Raw genomic sequence first — 16,021 nt, forward strand, 5'->3', positions numbered from 1 at the left:
TATTAAAATGATCGGTTACAAATTTAAGGACCAGATATGTTCCATTATAATATACACTGGTGCATATTAAAATATTATTTCTGATAAATTATTAACATCTTTTACTTTGCGTCGAGTTTGGTAGGTGTGTTTGTAAATAAACGAAGTACTATAATAATTAATTATCAGACGTTAGATGATTGATTGTATAAAGAAGAATAAGAATTTATAATTTTGATCTGCAAGTCCCTAACAAGTTATTTGCTTTTATATGCCATGGGCATAGAAAAGATATAAATTTATGTACGATTATTCAATTACACTTGAAACTTTATATACATAAATCTATGCACAATAATATAACTTTCATCCCATGCTCCCTGGACCAATCTACTGTTTCTTCAAGCATATCATGCATATGCCCCTTTCATCTTATTTAGCGCAGATTTGATAACGACAACGCCTTATCTCACTGAATGGGTTTGGCTGTATGAATCCTAGAATGTCACTCCGCTCCCTTTCGCTTAGATCTAAACCTGAAAAAATTGAATTGCAATAATTCAAGATCTGAATACAAATTCTATATGTATGTTATCTAATGAAAACTTAAAAAGTCTCAAATTTTCAAGTTAATATTCTCTCTTTTACTTGTAATAAAGTTTTTTAATTTTTCACCAAACAAAAAGAAATACAGACGTATACATGAAAAAGGGGTGCCATAAAGAGAGTAAAATCAACCGAAAACATGAACCAACTCCAGCATTGTTACAGAAATTTTCTGTACATAGTAAAGGTTTAGATAAGCTTAAATTTTAGGGAACTTTAACGAAAAGCACCCAACTGTTCACTTTAACGAAAAACCACATTTTTACACTAAAAAATCAATCCTGATACTATTCACTTTACCCTTTATTTTGTCCTTATCATTAAAACTCAAAGTTTTCAAGCCCTTTTCATTAGTTTTCCTTATTTATGCAGAAAGTGCAAAGACTGCAAACAAAACGGACGGAAATAGAAATTACCTGTATCTTTCAAAGATGTAGATGACACCCAACCAGTTTCAGGGATCAGCGCCAGTATTGAGCCCACCGATGAATGGTCTCGACCATTTGAGGAAACAATGCACTGACACTCTCATTGATTAAATCCTGGAAGAAATGTATGGAGGCTTCATCGTCCAAGTCCAACCGGAACTTCTCCTGGAGCTATACATGCCAAAAGACTCGCCGTCAAACAAAAAGACCAAATCGTTTTGGACTGAACAAACATTAGATTACAATCACAAAAGAAGTCACCTTGAGGATGCCTTTTTCAGGATCTGAAGCTATGTCAGGAATGTTGGAACCCGCCATTAGGTGAAACAGGTTCAAGATTAGGTTACTGGATTTCCTAATAATGTTGTACGCTTCGCAACAGTAGGATTTGAACCTTGTATAGTACTGGCTGCAGAAGGAATATAATTAATCAAACCTTGTGCATTCCTGTATTAGCACCTTGCACCCAGCATGATATGGATATCATGCCATAAATCTAATGCAACCCCATCTAGCAAACGTGGCGAAATTAAAAGCATCACAGAGACAAAACTAATCATTAAGTACCTTTCAGCTCCACCCATAGCCTCAACCATTTCTTTGCAAAGCTTCATTGGCGGCGGAAATGGCTTTGGATCACGACCCAAAATGAAGCCAAAATCAACATGAAAAAGACGTCCATCGTCCACAAGGAGAAGGTTGTCAAGATGCCTACAGAGGACAAATTAATGCTTTAAAATTATGCATTTCAATACCGCATAAGCAGAACAGCAGTGGTGCAGATATATGTATCTTAATTGTCACCTGTCTCCAATGCCCAGTATATATGTGATAACAGAGTAGCCAGCACAGCTCTTTATAAATGTTTCCAGACAGGTAGCAGTAATACCAAATGGTCCATGCTCATCTGGATGAAATTTCTGCAGGTAGCTTGTAATGCTTCTGTGCTCTGAGAGAATCTGGAAAAGAGAACATTTTACCAATTGTAAAAAATTTGAGAGTCTAAAATCAAGGTAAAATGCTTCATAATTTACACACAGCTTACAATCATTAGTAATCACGATACAACAAAATAAGGTCATCAATTAATACCTGTGCTAATGAGCGGGATGGTATCAATTTTAGCATTCCTTCATCTTGCCCAGTCGCAAGAACTCGATAAGGAGTTAAGTGCAGATCAAGATTTTCCAATTTCAGCAATCGATCCATGAGATATACCATTTGAACAACCTACAGGAAGCATAGATCCACTTAATCAGAGTTCTCATGTCTGTGCATGCGAACAGCCACAAGGGTGGTTGCATGAAATACTTACTAATTGGTCTTGGCGAATGTCATCCCCCTTCTTAAAGATAACTTTGCAACTTCCCCCACTTGCTGTTCGGAAAGTCAAACGCAAAGGATGCAGTGCACTTTTGAATATTGATGACTCAGATGGCACAATCCCAGTTATGAGGACTCCTGGAGCCAGCGGTGATCTTATCGGCTAGAGACATCACAGACCAACCACGAAAGATACAATTGGTAAGGCTATAAGGCATTCATATTTTAATAGATAATAAGATCTGTAGACAAGGAACTTCAACCAAAGTATTACCTCTTCAAAATACGTAAGTTCACTAAGGAGACCAGAAAGCAGTTGTCTAAGCTTTTCAATCTTCTTCTGGGTATTGCCACGTACATTTCTTACATCTCTCGTTATTGAACACAACTGTGCAGTTAATTCTGTCTGGCGCACCAAACTTTGCCACAGTTTAAATCCATCTTCATCTCCTTGCACACCAGCTGGCAACTATATAAAAACTTGGATACAGTTTATTTCCATTCTGGCTTCAGCCAATGAGAAACTAAGAAAGGCATTATCATATTAACCAAATAGATGGGTAATCCCAAAAGCTACATTTCATGGTTGGAGAATCTACATAAATGTTTATACTGTTCTGGGGATCCAGATTCATACCCAAGCACAACACACAAAACAAACGACCCCATAACGTTAGTTGATGAACTCTCACCTTCATCATATTCTCTTCCAGGATTTCGTAGGTACAGTAAAACCGTTTGGCATATGCTGGATCATGGAGTTCTACAGCAACATACCAGCGTAGAAAGCTAGCCAACTCAATGTTTCTTAACGCTGTCAGATCAAAAGTATAATCAGGATGCCATAAAAACCTATACTTCTGATACTGTGAAAAACTGAAGTGTAGCCTTGCACATCCATGCACACATCCCAAAGAAAAACATTAGAAGTAGCATGAGGGTAAGTGCATGTGCATGACAGTGTACATACATGACGATAGTATCTGACCACATACCACGTTGCACAAGGAAATGAGAAAGACGAGATTTATCAGAACGCTCAAAACGAAGAGCCTGAACCAGTTGAAGTAAGTAACACTGGAGCTCTTCATCATCAGCTCTTTCAAGAACACTGACAGCATATGCACGAACCTGGCAGGAGGTATTAAAGTTGGGCATTGGTCAGTTTCAAATTAAATGTGTAGAAGACTGAAGATATTAAATAAATCAATGATGGAGAGCAATATGTATCACTGCATAACACACTTTTCATCTCCCAGATCAACAGAGTTATTCTTATTTAAGACATCATATCCCATTGGACATTGCTCAGGATGACAAAGAAAGCATGGACTTTTTAGATTGTACTTATACTGCATATGCAAGATACAATTCCCTCTTTTCTTCATGATCCTATATTCAGCCTAATCAGTCATCAGCTACCATGGGCTTGGAAGGAACACAACAGCAGAAACAATTGATATGGTTAACTTCAAGTCATGCTGATTAGGATATGAAACTTGATTTTAACAGGAGTATGAGGTAAAAAAAAAATCCTCCAGGTAACAGTTGTAAGACGATAAAGAACAGGTGATAGCAGCTCAAGTGTTACAGACATGCCCACCTCTTCACTTTCAAAAACAGGAGATAGCAGCTCTAATGCGTCACAGACATCAATCATGTCCCATTTGGCCATCAGTTCTAATGCTTGTTTTGCTTCCTGCAACAAAACGAATATGGAATTCTTGAAAATCTGATCTATTTCTTATTCCTTAGTGATAAAGACAACATAAACAAGAAAGAGCAAGTCAAGTACATGAATGAGAGATAGCATTCCAAATACAAAATCTGTTACTTTACTTGTCAACTATTGATCTCAGCAACAGATCTGCATAAAAGTAATTTCTCATGTAAAACAGAAATAAACGATTGATATTTTGGTACAACACTATGCATATTGTCAAAAGTGCAATAATCCTAAGTGGGACATGGATAGTCACATATGAAGGTAATAGCTGGCCTGCAGCTTACTAGTGATGGATCGGAGTTGGACTGAAGTCCTAGGATCAGCTACACAAGCTACCTTTATATATATATATAAGAAATAGAATAAGCTGGAAATAAGAAGTATTAAAAACAATTTTATTACAGGAGTTAAATAAAACTGCAGAGCAGTAGTAATATGGCACATGAACTAGTGGCTAAAGGGGAAAATGATGAGAAGGAAGAAGAAAGAAATGCAGACCTGAATATCACTCCATTCAACACATCTGAGGAACTTTGTGAGGGCCCTCTTTTCTGACATCAATGAGAAACGAAATTTCCAGAGGAGCTGCCTTTCATCGCCAGTCAAAGTCCTTGTTGGTGGGTATTTCAAAATCCTCTGTATCGACCTACAGGAAAAGGCGAACAATTATATATCTCCAGCTTACTTAACCAAAAAAATCAATCAGAAGAACATATGGCAGTGATGTTGAAACTAAAGAATATGGCAAATTGAGAAGACTGGTCCATCTATAATACGACACTAACAAAATCCGATGATAATTAATTCAACCATTACACAACAGCTGATCCCAAGTGAGAACCATCTGCATATATATATAATTGGTACCATTATAATTGGTACCATTAAAGTAGAACACAGTTCCCACCAATTAATCAGCAATACATGAGTTTGTATGATCGTAATTGTGACAATAAGAATTTATGAAAACACTGTTAACCAACATATGAACCTTTAGAGTAAATTTTGAACTTACTTTCTTTCGTTGGAGCTTGGTTTGAGATCCCAGTCAATGATACCACGGGTTAAACTCCTTGCGAGTTTTAGTTGCTTGTGCTCTGATGGATTTATCTTTCCCACTTCTGGGTCCCAGACCGTGACAATTTCATTTGTTGAAGCTATTGGGGACGGTAACAAGAAATTTGCCCCTGATTCCTAGACTCCAATAAATAAAGGTTAGTGCTAGGGAAACTCATTATCCACGGAAAATAACAACTAAAAGTTAGTTACTTATTTCAAGACGTGATAACAATAAGTATTGAGTTTCAGAGTAAATAAAGAGTTTAAATAGCAACATAAGCTAACATTCCATATAAGCATGCATTTGTCAACCAACTAATTAAATTTTAAAATCTAACCAAAAAGTTATAGTTCAATATCAGCCAATAGGTAACTTTAATAACTTCAGATTAGTTGCAGACTGGGGTTACCTGGAAAGCAACACGATGTTCAAAACTACAGAAATCGACAACCAGGTACAAATGCAAACTTCCATTTTTAGAGCTTTCCCGTTCCTTTATTCTCTCCATAGCTTTAAAAGCCAGGCGGTCCAGCCAATCAACACATTGGATCTGCCCCCTCTCATACCTATTCACGAGCTTCTCCAAGCGTTCCAACTCCCCACGCTCATGCCTGGGGACCTATAAAAAAATTAAACGAGGGATACATAACAAAGCTAAACCGATTAGGAAAATTCAAGGAACAACGCTAAGGCCCATATCTGTAACTGCTTAAAAAGAAACAATCAGAAACCTTTCCAGGAGTAGAAGTAGGAAACGACCCGTCTGCTACTTTTCCCTTCCAAAGCCTCAGCTTTTGCTTCCCTGTTTTGAGTTGCTTTTTGCTATTAAAAAGAAGAATTGTGGCACCACCAACCAACCCTTCATCCTTCCCACACGAAACATCCCAAACCTAAATTTCCAACGAGTAAAAAGATTATCGATACCAAACGGGAATCCTGAACTATTTGTTAATATACAAGGGATTACAGAGAACCGAATTGTTTAAGATGTGAAGTGAAACAGCAAACATACTGTTAGAGCAAGTTGTGAGTGACCGGTTAAGTCTCGGTATTTCGTACTCAGAGTAACGAGTTCGTTCCAACAATATAATGGTCCTGAAGACTCCAGCCTAGCAGAAGATACAAAAATTCAAAATCTATAACAACATCATTGATGCAATTGAAGCAAGAAGAAACCAGTGAAGGCGGAAAAACCTTGTCCTGGTGGGAAGCCCAAATGGAGCACCATCAATGTACAATGCACACTCCACATACAGCTCTGAATTTCTCTCTTCGGTTGCGAAAGCGGGATCAACATCTGCAGTGCATAAAAAATAAAAAATAAAAAAAATAAAACTGAATTGAAGAACGTTGATTGAGTAAAAATATTTTCTCGGGAACCAAACAGAAAATTAGTGAGAAAATGTACCGGAGCTAGGGGACTTGGAGGGAGGCAAGGCTCCTTCTAGCAGTTCGATCCGGAAGGTTACTGGGAGGTTGATGTCGCAGGACAAGAAGAAGCGGAACTCGTTCCCGCTCATGGCTTATAGAGTTTTAGGAGCTGTGTTTTCTCATAATTTAGGGTTTTCTGGTAGCGAATTGGGGGGAGAAAATCGAATTGGAGTTCGGTCGAGGACGTGATTCTGAAGCAGAGTTTTCTGAATCGAGGTGGCGTGGGAGCAATGCGAACTCGGGGGAGTTTGCTTGAGCAGGAGGAGGAAGGTTGCCACGTCAGCTTGAAGCGGGAGGAGTTTTGGGTCGTTACTTTACTGGGCTTTCTTTTTGAGCTGTAAGCCCAGGAGATTCACTCCGAAGTTCATAAGCTTTTTATTTGTTTCTTTCTTATTTTGAAAGAACAAAGTTTTTTTTATATTATTACTAGCATATGGACACATATAAAGTACGTAAATTTTTTTTTTTTTAAATAGGAGAGAGAAAGAGAGTGATAGAGAATGTGGGAGTGGAAATTTTTTTTTTTTTTTCAATTTTAATGAAATATATGTTAGGATTACATGTAGCTGAGGCTTAAAAAAACAGTAAAATTTGATTGTGTGAAATTACATTTCTGTCTCATATTTCTCATTCATGTTCTGTTTTAATTAGAGGATTAAACTGATAATTTCATAGAATTTTGGTTGACAATGAGTGTCTTATTAATTAGTAGATATTTGTATTTATTCGGATAAGGTTCATTATTTTCATCCAAGAAAATAAATAAATAAATTTGATATCTTGTATTTTATTAGTTGAAGAATATACAAGGGAAAATAACAAAATAATGAAAAATAAAAAAAAAACTTTTGAGTGGAAAAAAGTGTCATCGGCACTTTTAAAGAAAAATATCATACACACTTCTCTATGTGCATTTTTCACTTGTGTGTGTCCTTGATAGTTTGAGTTATGTTCTCCATTTCTCCCCTTTTATTTTCATTTTCGTCAATAACCACACAATGGAAATTAGAAAGTTAGAAATTTCCTTTCTTTACTAATAAGTATATACGTGGGTTAGGTTAGCTAACACTCGAGTTTGAATCACCCAAAGATGCAACAGCAAGAGTAGTTTAAAATATCGCCAAAAAAACATAAACCAAACTTCCAAAGATGCGATGGGAAGAGTAGAAACCTCACTGTAAGCAAGAGTTTTGAGCAAATTACATTTCTGGAGTCTGGAAAAAAGCAGTCAACCTATTAACTCAGAACAATGGCAGCAGGGCACTATTTGAACTCCTCACCACCAACGTCGGAGCTTCAAAACTAAAGCATTTATCCGAAAAGGGGGGAAAGGGAGGAAAAACAAACGAACAAGTGGCCAAGGGGTCCAAGTCTGCTGGGAAACTGCTCAGCATTAAGGTCTCCTGGGAAACTTTGAGAAATCCGGACGCCTGTGTTGCATATAAGCTGTCTTCCCTTCATTCCCTTCCTCAGTGCCATAGAATAAGAGTGTGGCATCTCCAGCAAGTTGCTGCATTGGAAACATTGGCAAAGTAGTTAGCACACAGATATATGAATAAGAGTGCGGAATCTCTAGAAATACACATGATAACTGAAGGTACCTGTAGTCCAGCATGACCATCGTCAACTGCATTAAGAGCAGATTTCAGCACCCGAAGTGCAGTTGGGCTGTTTCTTAGCATTTCTCGACACCATTTAACCGTTTCTTGCTCTAAACTCTCCAGCTGGATAACAGTATAAAACAGTGAAGATGCTATCTTCTGCAAACTTTGAGTGAAATAAGGCTAATTTTTTAGGCAAAAGCCATTTGTATTCAATTTATACTACATAAGATAAGACATACACCATACGATGAGATCTGTGTCACATTGGGAGTAGACTTACCGGTACAACAGTGTTAACAAGACCCATTTTCTCAGCTTCAGCGGCTGTGTAAAACCTTGCCATAAACCACATTTCTCGTGCTTTTTTAGGCCCGATCTGATTAACCAAAGCCATTCATTAAAGGTAGTCCACCACATACCAAGTGAGGGTAATTTGAAACAAGTATTTGCATAACATAAATCAACTTGAATCGATTCTTACCAAACGGGACATGATTGAACTCCCATAACCAGCGTCAAAGCTTCCAACCTGTCAAATGTACAAGTTGTGAGGTTTCTGTATGTTAGCATGCTGCTCTCACCCATTCTTTAGATTGAAGATGAAACGAAAAGCAAGTTTGTAAGTTTCAATAGTTTAGCACCCCAACCAAAATTAAAACTTTGTGACTAACCAGAATAAAGGTATATGATACGAGTACCTTAGGACCGGTCTGACCAAAAATAGCATTGTCTGCTGCAATGGTTAGATCACAGACCATGTGTAATACATGTCCTCCCCCAACTGCATAACCAGCCACCTGATAAACCATTTAACATTGACAACGGATCATGCATTCACTAAGTTGGGGTGGAGGCAAAGTTTTCGAGAACCAGCAAAGTTTAAGTTTCACAGCTCTCCAACTGTCCAACAACAAAGGCCTAATGCAAAGTAGGTTCACAAGAGCATACCATGGCTATTACTGGCTTTGGAAGACGTCGAATCTGGACCTGAACATAGCAATTTGAGATGATTTATATACCAGCAAGAACAATTATTAGTTTACTGCCCAGTATTAACATATAAAATGTTACAGAATCATACCAAAAAAAAAAAATATATATATATATATACCTGCAAATCCAAAACATTAAGACGACCAAAATCTTCGTAATCAGAATATCCATCTTTGCCTCTCAAAGCCTGATCACCGCCACTGCAGAATGCCTTGGTTCCCTAAAAACATCAAATTGCCAACAAAACAGAGTAAAGTTGACATCTTTGCATCATATTACTAGCTAGTTGTTCGCGGGGGCGGGGGGTACCTTCCCGGTAAGAATGACGACGCCTATGGAGCCGTCGTCCCTGGCATCGTTAAACGCGCGAATGAGCTCCTTAACCGTCTGCGGCCGAAACGCGTTTCTTCTCTCCGGCCTATTAATCGTAATCTACAGAAAGCGCGAGATTTAGACACATCAAATCTCATTATCTCCAAATTAGACTCAGTACGTAGGACTTAGGACTCATTAATCAAAACCAACCTGAGGAGCCTGACCTTTGCAATGGCTTCGCCGACGGATTTCTCATAAATAATGTCGGTGAATTCCTCGCCAGACTCGTCGCGAGCATTTTTCCAAACAACTTGGTGAGTCGAGACCTCGCCGTGGGTGCGGTGGTAGCTGTCGTTCATGGAGGCGTTGGATAGAGAAATTGCGGCGGAGCTGGGAGATAGATGGGCCGGACTGAGGTGGTTGGCGATGGAGGCCAACCTCCTACTCGCGGTGGTCATGAGGTCCTTCTCTGAGCTCTCTGCCATTGAAGGAAAACCGGGAAAATGGCCAAAGCTTTGGACTTTGGACTTGGGAGGTTAAAGATGAGACATTTGGATGGGATAAGATAAGGCGCGAACAGCGAGACGGTGCGTTTCGTCAAAGTTCCTCCTTCGGCGTCGTTTTGGCGCCAAGCCCTAGAGGTAAAACTGCCATTGCAATTCGCAAGCATGGTGTGCGCGTCCAGAATTTCAGATTACAGAAATCATATCAGAATCCAGGGAAAGGACGAAAACTGTGTGTTTTCAAACTTCTTGTGATAAATTTCTTTGTATTTCATATGATTTATGAAATTGTAAGTATGCACTGATGGGATTTCATGCTTTAATCTGCTGTTATAAATGTCAATTAATCTTCTTATTTTGTACTAATTAATCTGCTTATTGTGCTATCTGTAGTATGTATCTGATCTGGATTTCAATTTTAATCCCTAATCTGTTTGAAATACAATTGCTAGAATTAATCTCCTTCTGTTATTTTCTGTTGAATGGTGTACGTGTGTTACTCTGTTATTTGGGGGAAATTCTGATGTGTCAGCGACACCGCGGTATCTCCTTGTATCTACATCACTGTTACTTGAACTGAGAGACACTAGTGATAGAGTTGTAGACAATGGGATGTATCTCGATCCCGAAGAACTTACATGAAACATGTACACTGTCACTTTGGTGTCCCAAACCTACGTTGTCATGGACAAAGTTAAACCACCTTGCAACGTGTGATAGTATTGGGATCCCAAACTGGCGGTGCACCTATTTCATGTAAGTTTCTCTCATAAGTTGTAGGGTAGACTCTCTTGGTTGTACTTTTTCCATACATAATGTTAAATCTGCTTGCTTTTTAATCTGTAGAGTCACCAGAGTGTAGACAATTAATGGAAGTTCTGTAATTTATGTTCTTTTGGATGAAAATACAATGATGATACCTTGTAAAACTTCAGGATATAAATGTAAGCCTTTAATAACGATGATGAAGAATTCCTGTAAAACTAGGACTGCCAAATTATACACACACTATACCAATTACCAAGCAAGCTGATGGTGCGAAAGGGGTCAGGAAATCTTGCCGACCACACAAAGTGAATACACCATCGTCATCAGATATACATATGTATACTTAGTACTAAAAATCTCAACACACATCGTGATCTGAGTTAACTTTGTTGCTCGATGGCTTGCCAAGCTGTAAACAACCAATGGGTGGGACCGTCGGGGTTCTCAACTCCCCGAACGTCTGCCAGCAGAAGGGGTCGTACAAGTGATACTTTTCTTGCAATGGCTTCAGGTCTATGCCATTCAGTGTTACGCCTACACAGGGTAGGCTGTCACTGCAGGCAAAGTGTACTGGTTTTACGGTGTATGTTCCTCTTATTCTCTCGTAGGTGATCCCCGACAGAGCCACAGCTGATGTTTGGTTTTTGCATGTGCTTTTGTCACAGTAGAATTGGTCAATCACAATAGGGAGTTGAACTTCAGAAACTTGAATGTTTGAGAACATCACTCCCTGAACAGAGCCTGATCCACCCTGCACATTTAGGATTCAGTTATATAAGTAAAAGAAAAGGGTAAGCTGTCAAGCATTAGAAACTAATTTGACGTGGCGTTAGATCCCATGAAGAAGACAATTCTTAATACTCATTTCTAGCGTCACTGAGATTGTTTTGCAGTCGACATTTGATTATTTGATGCAGAAGAGAGTTGTATGTTAAAGTCTAACAATCAGTAGGAAGGATGTGTTATAACTTTTAGGTGAATTCATACCTGCCATGTTTTGACTCTGACACCATTCATGGTGTTGTGCATAATGATGTCTCGAACGGTAATGTTTGAAACACATGCTTTCGTGTTGTCCCTTCCTAAACTTCCAATGCTGATTCCATGCCCTGGTCCACAGTTCACGTTGTGTACGTATACATCTGTGCATCCAGTTTGTATGGAAATACAGTCATCTCCTGCACAAATCATTAGAATTGAAACATTTAGGTTAATATTAATCCATGACAGTTATACTAATCGACTTGGTTTTAAGTCTCTGCCCATTTCATGCCTTGTCTGTTGGTTTTTAATTTTCTGCTTAAATTTGAGTCTTTAGTTAGTTCTTAGGAATCATTGTGATGTGAACTGACATGCTTGATATTTTTTCCTTCTTTTGTTTGTTGTATGTGGGCCGTTTTTAAGTTGAACTGGACAGAATGGCGGGGGAATTCAGCACTGGTTCTGGCATCCGATGATGACAAAATATCGATCGAGGGTTGCGAATACTACAAACCAAGAGTTGTCAGTGGGGGTAGTTGTCAGTGGGGGTTGAGACCTAATCCTAAATTGGATAGACCACTGATGATATAGGGTGTGCAATGCATCACATGGGAGGTTGCTATGATTCTTGGAATGTAGCAGATTGCCTGTTGTTGTGTGTCAAACTTTTAGTGGTCGAGGATTGTCGATGGAAGATGCCAATACACAAGGCTGCAGGCGGGATAAGATTGCTCACGGAATTCCCCAAAGAGTTATAATAACTAAGTGTGGAATCTTTGAGTCCAACACAGTGCGCCGCGCTAACAGTAGATATTGGAGAGTAAGGTGTATAGTTACCGCAAGCAAGAGTGGTGGTGTGGATGAGCACTCTTTGGGAGTTTTGGAGGTGAATTCCATCAGTGTTGGGACTGTCCCCAGGGGACGAGACGCTCATATCATGGACCAGAACTCCCTGGCAGTTGTCGAACTTGAGATGGCATTGAGGGCTATTCTGAATCGTTATGCCTGTGACCGTCACATTAAAACTCCCATAAAACCGCAATGCCTGTACAATCAACAACAGTTCAAAAATCATGTTACTGAAACTGCAGGTCAAGACTCAAGATCACATAAGCTTCAAGATTTTGGCACACAAGTGGTCCTTACCGTCGGTTTGATGCTTGGCATTTTCCCGCTCAGCTGGCTTCTTATCTGCCACAGATTTCATTCACAGGATGATGATTAGTTTAATTAAGCTCGACGATCATGAAATTTCATGTTCAAATTCAACACAGTTTAGTTTAATTACCGGCATTGGCGGGCGTTGTTGGACTGAGCTGTTTAGTGGCACAATGAGTTTGAAATCATCGTCTATAGGGTCTCCATAGGGAGTGTCTTGCCACCAAGATGAGCCTCTTCCATCAATCACTCCCTTTCCCTGTACTGTGATTCCATTTAGCTTTGTAAATTCAAGCCATTGGAACAGACCTTTGCCCCATGATTCCGAGTCCGTTGGCGCTACTATCGTACCATCCAGCTGAGAAATTCATAATTCACCTCGTCATTGGTACACTAGACGAAAGACGGAAATCATAATTAAGTGAATGCTAATGACAGTTGTTCACACAATTCGAGTAATTCCCATTAACCTTGGGATTGAGATCACTTCCCCACACTCTGATTTCTTCTTCTTATTTTGTTACTTTTTACTTTTTACCTCTGTTACTGTGTGTGTACGTATTTTTACCTGGAAAAGGATGTTTTTCTGGCAGTATGGGCCGGAGAATGAGATGGGACCCACGAGGAACTGGTAACCGGCTGGAACAATGATATTTGATGCCTCAACTTTACAAGCAGCGGCCCATGCAGCTTGGAATGCCTGCGTCACACCGTATCAAAACCCCTCTGTCAGATACTATACGAATTACAGTAAGTAATCTTGAACCGTAGAAAATGGCGTTAGTTTGTTGTGCACAACCGTATACAATTATTGTTGGAACCGTAACAACCCAACTGCCGTAACGAGAATAAAATTTGTTCAGTGGGCCCATTGGGCCCCACCAATTAGTGAGAGAAGATTCTCGTCGGATCCTTTTGTAAGGATCCCGGAGATCCTTCAATCACATCTGTTCATCTTATATCGTGATGTCAGTTTTTGTTAGATAATGTTTATATTCAATTTTAAATAAAAAAATTTACAATGATTTTTAACCGCACTATGTACGATGAATGGATGTGATTGGAAGATCTTCAAAATTCTTCGGCGAGGATCCTCCTGGATCTTAGTAATATTCTCCTGGTGAGTTTAATCATTGTATTAAATTGTAATTATAAATAGGTAGAACTTACAAAAAGTATACTTAATGGAAAAATTATAATTAATAAAACCGACCACAATGCTTCTTCATAATTTGGGAAAAATTACCATCTAACCCAGAGCATGTCACGTAAAGTTATTAACCCTAAAGGGTCACGTGCAAATGATTCAAAAAGGCAAAACGTTTGCCAAAATAACTATTTTGTTTCTCTCAATGATTAATTGGCTACCTGTCATCTACGTTACAGCTGGAATTCCTTGTCATTTTCATGGTTATATGATATCATGAGCTACATTCGTAAATGCAGTGGAAAATACTTGACTTCTTACATGTATTTTCTCGTTCCTCGTTGTTTTGTTAATAGTCATTTTAGTATATGTGTCAATTTATGATTTGCAGTTAGCGAAAATTAACTCCATAACGGTAAGGAGACATGCAGTGTTCAAACCTAGCAACATTTCTAATCAAAGCTCAAATGTTTTTTCTATGAAGATATTTTAATTAACCCTTGATCATGATTGATTAGTCCTTAATTGGCTAACATAGTAAAACCATGATGAGCTTAAAGGAACTACGAACCTTGGTGTCGTCGGTACTGCCGTCACCCTTAGCACCAAAATCTAGCACATTAAAAGTGGATGAACCTTTCTGTGGAGAACTTGGTGGAGTGTCATCTATTGGCTTGGGAACTTGAGGTGGCGATGGTGCCTTGTTTTGAGGTGGAGATGGTGCCCTTTTAGGTTTTGATCCACTACCACTGTGGTGGTGGCTACCCCCGCCGCCGCCATGGCTACTTTTTCCTTTTTTCTTTGAAAGAGAAGCAGAGGATGCTCTGTTCTGCCTCCAATGCCGCCCTCTTCTCCCCATGCAAGCGTCGAAATTTGACGACCAAACCAGAAATGCAAGTACAAGCATGAATGCGATGCTTCTGAAACTGAACGCACTCATTTCTGCACAATGTGGGATTGTGGATGAGAGAGAGAGAGAGAGAGAGAGAGAGAGAGAGAGAGAGGAGAGAGGAGAGAGAAAGGAAGAGCTAAGAAACAGAGAGAGTGTTGTGTGAGAGGGCTGCTTTAGTTTACATAGAAAAAAAGATGTGGTGGCTGTGTTTATATAGACAGAGACACATACATAAGCTCGTAGGAATTTATAAATTTATGAATATAATTCTCATTTTTATTTCCTTTTTCTCTTATATTAATTATCATGTTTTCTTTTTTGTGAATTATGGTTGGTATAAAATTATAGTTGTAATTTGTTTTGGCTCACATGCCAAATATTGCAGCTGTTTGTTGCAACTCATTCAATTTCTTAATGCTTATGTGAACAAATTGTCCATTTAAATAATCCTTGCTCAAATCTTAATTAATTCGTTATAATGACGAAACCATGACAAGCTAAGAATACCAACCACTGTTTATTTGGACGTTAATATGGTTCATTTTGGCAAGTGATGTTTTAACCTCGCTGTCATGTAGTGTTACAAATCCATTTAAGTTATAGCATGCGTATTTAGTGGTGGATTCAAGATTTGAATTTTGGGGAGTCCTATTGTAAAAGGTCCAACGTGGCTCAAAGTGTGCAAACAAATTTCAGTTTATTCATGGAGGCATTGCATCAAATACTTGGTTGGCCTGCTTTCGTCAATTGACCTATGTTGTGCACATGTTAATAAATATCAACATTTGTCGAAGCAATCTGATGAGTATTATCGAAAGCATTTGTCAAGTGTTATTAATGCAACTTGCCGAGTACTGTCGAGATATGCCTAGCAGGCATGCATCAAACACTTGATGAGCACTAAAATGATTTGTACCAAACATGCGGAGCATCTGCGAATGACCTTCACATACTTGTTTCCCCCTCTAAACTATGTTGGTCTGTATAATGCTCTTTTGTAGCTATACCACTTTTTCTTTTCTTTACAAGATGATATTATATTTTAACTATTTACCTTGCCCGATAAAAATTTGTACTCAATTATAAAGTGATAAACATACTAATTTA

General features: G+C 38.7%; 3 protein-coding genes and 1 long non-coding RNA gene across 5 annotated transcripts; 1 reads left to right on the forward strand and 3 right to left on the reverse strand.

Moving 5' to 3' along the window:
• Positions 1 to 183: 183 nt before the first annotated feature.
• LOC126607932 (phosphatidylinositol 3-kinase, root isoform-like) lies at positions 184 to 6,851 on the reverse strand. 2 transcript variants are annotated; one of them, XR_007617733.1, is made up of 19 exons: positions 6,531 to 6,851; positions 6,317 to 6,419; positions 6,135 to 6,231; positions 5,854 to 6,012; positions 5,532 to 5,741; positions 5,078 to 5,256; positions 4,561 to 4,708; positions 3,940 to 4,035; positions 3,332 to 3,467; positions 3,029 to 3,150; positions 2,611 to 2,805; positions 2,329 to 2,499; positions 2,106 to 2,243; positions 1,818 to 1,972; positions 1,581 to 1,724; positions 1,275 to 1,422; positions 1,002 to 1,184; positions 374 to 515; positions 184 to 342 (listed from the first exon to the last, which is right to left on the reverse strand). XR_007617733.1 is itself a non-coding variant. In XM_050275645.1 (18 exons), the coding sequence occupies exons 1-17, from the start codon at positions 6,640 to 6,642 to the stop codon at positions 1,047 to 1,049; spliced, it is 2,451 nt and encodes an 816-aa protein (XP_050131602.1). In that variant the 5' UTR covers positions 6,643 to 6,851; the 3' UTR covers positions 184 to 515; positions 1,002 to 1,046. The 2 variants fall into 2 exon arrangements, 1 of the variants encoding a protein (XP_050131602.1); XM_050275645.1 differs by having other exon boundaries at positions 184 to 515.
• Positions 6,852 to 7,627: 776 nt separating this feature from the next.
• Positions 7,628 to 9,961, reverse strand: LOC126607945 (1,4-dihydroxy-2-naphthoyl-CoA synthase, peroxisomal). The gene is made up of 9 exons (XM_050275661.1): positions 9,690 to 9,961; positions 9,460 to 9,582; positions 9,269 to 9,370; positions 9,106 to 9,144; positions 8,856 to 8,954; positions 8,639 to 8,686; positions 8,438 to 8,533; positions 8,155 to 8,277; positions 7,628 to 8,063 (listed from the first exon to the last, which is right to left on the reverse strand). Exons 1-9 carry the CDS (start codon positions 9,948 to 9,950, stop codon positions 7,947 to 7,949), a joined length of 1,008 nt encoding a protein of 335 aa, XP_050131618.1. The 5' UTR covers positions 9,951 to 9,961; the 3' UTR covers positions 7,628 to 7,946.
• Positions 9,962 to 10,825: 864 nt separating this feature from the next.
• Positions 10,826 to 15,106, reverse strand: LOC126607937 (polygalacturonase At1g48100). The gene is made up of 7 exons (XM_050275651.1): positions 14,594 to 15,106; positions 13,444 to 13,575; positions 13,006 to 13,233; positions 12,864 to 12,908; positions 12,555 to 12,762; positions 11,724 to 11,914; positions 10,826 to 11,487 (listed from the first exon to the last, which is right to left on the reverse strand). Exons 1-7 carry the CDS (start codon positions 14,960 to 14,962, stop codon positions 11,095 to 11,097), a joined length of 1,566 nt encoding a protein of 521 aa, XP_050131608.1. The 5' UTR covers positions 14,963 to 15,106; the 3' UTR covers positions 10,826 to 11,094.
• Positions 13,194 to 14,106, forward strand: LOC126607949 (uncharacterized). The gene is made up of 2 exons (XR_007617734.1): positions 13,194 to 13,330; positions 13,469 to 14,106. It is a non-coding gene; the product is annotated as an uncharacterized LOC126607949 (long non-coding RNA).
• Positions 15,107 to 16,021: the final 915 nt, after the last annotated feature.

The sequence above is a fragment of the Malus sylvestris genome, chromosome 16 (assembly GCF_916048215.2).
Source record: "Malus sylvestris chromosome 16, drMalSylv7.2, whole genome shotgun sequence".
Lineage (NCBI taxonomy): Eukaryota > Viridiplantae > Streptophyta > Magnoliopsida > Rosales > Rosaceae > Malus > Malus sylvestris.

Bases quoted from the DNA above. Each gene is read 5' to 3' on its own strand.
- LOC126607932 (XM_050275645.1), bottom strand. From the start codon at position 6,642: ATGAGCGGGAACGAGTTCCGCTTCTTCTTGTCCTGCGACATCAACCTC. The intron at 5,257-5,531 runs GTAACCCCAGTC...ATTGGAGTCTAG, and splicing joins AACATCGTGTTGCTTTCCAG to GAATCAGGGGCAAATTTCTT. The intron at 1,185-1,274 runs GTGACTTCTTTT...TGGCATGTATAG, and splicing joins CTGAAAAAGGCATCCTCAAG to CTCCAGGAGAAGTTCCGGTT.
- LOC126607945 (XM_050275661.1), bottom strand. From the start codon at position 9,950: ATGGCAGAGAGCTCAGAGAAGGACCTCATGACCACCGCGAGTAGGAGG. The intron at 9,371-9,459 runs GTACCCCCCGCC...TGATGTTTTTAG, and splicing joins TCGTCATTCTTACCGGGAAG to GGAACCAAGGCATTCTGCAG. The intron at 8,278-8,437 runs GTAAGTCTACTC...ACTGTTATCCAG, and splicing joins TTGTTAACACTGTTGTACCG to CTGGAGAGTTTAGAGCAAGA.
- LOC126607937 (XM_050275651.1), bottom strand. From the start codon at position 14,962: ATGAGTGCGTTCAGTTTCAGAAGCATCGCATTCATGCTTGTACTTGCA. The intron at 13,234-13,443 runs GTAAAAATACGT...TGAATTTCTCAG, and splicing joins AGAAAAACATCCTTTTCCAG to CTGGATGGTACGATAGTAGC. The intron at 11,488-11,723 runs GTATGAATTCAC...CTAAATGTGCAG, and splicing joins TCAGAGTCAAAACATGGCAG to GGTGGATCAGGCTCTGTTCA.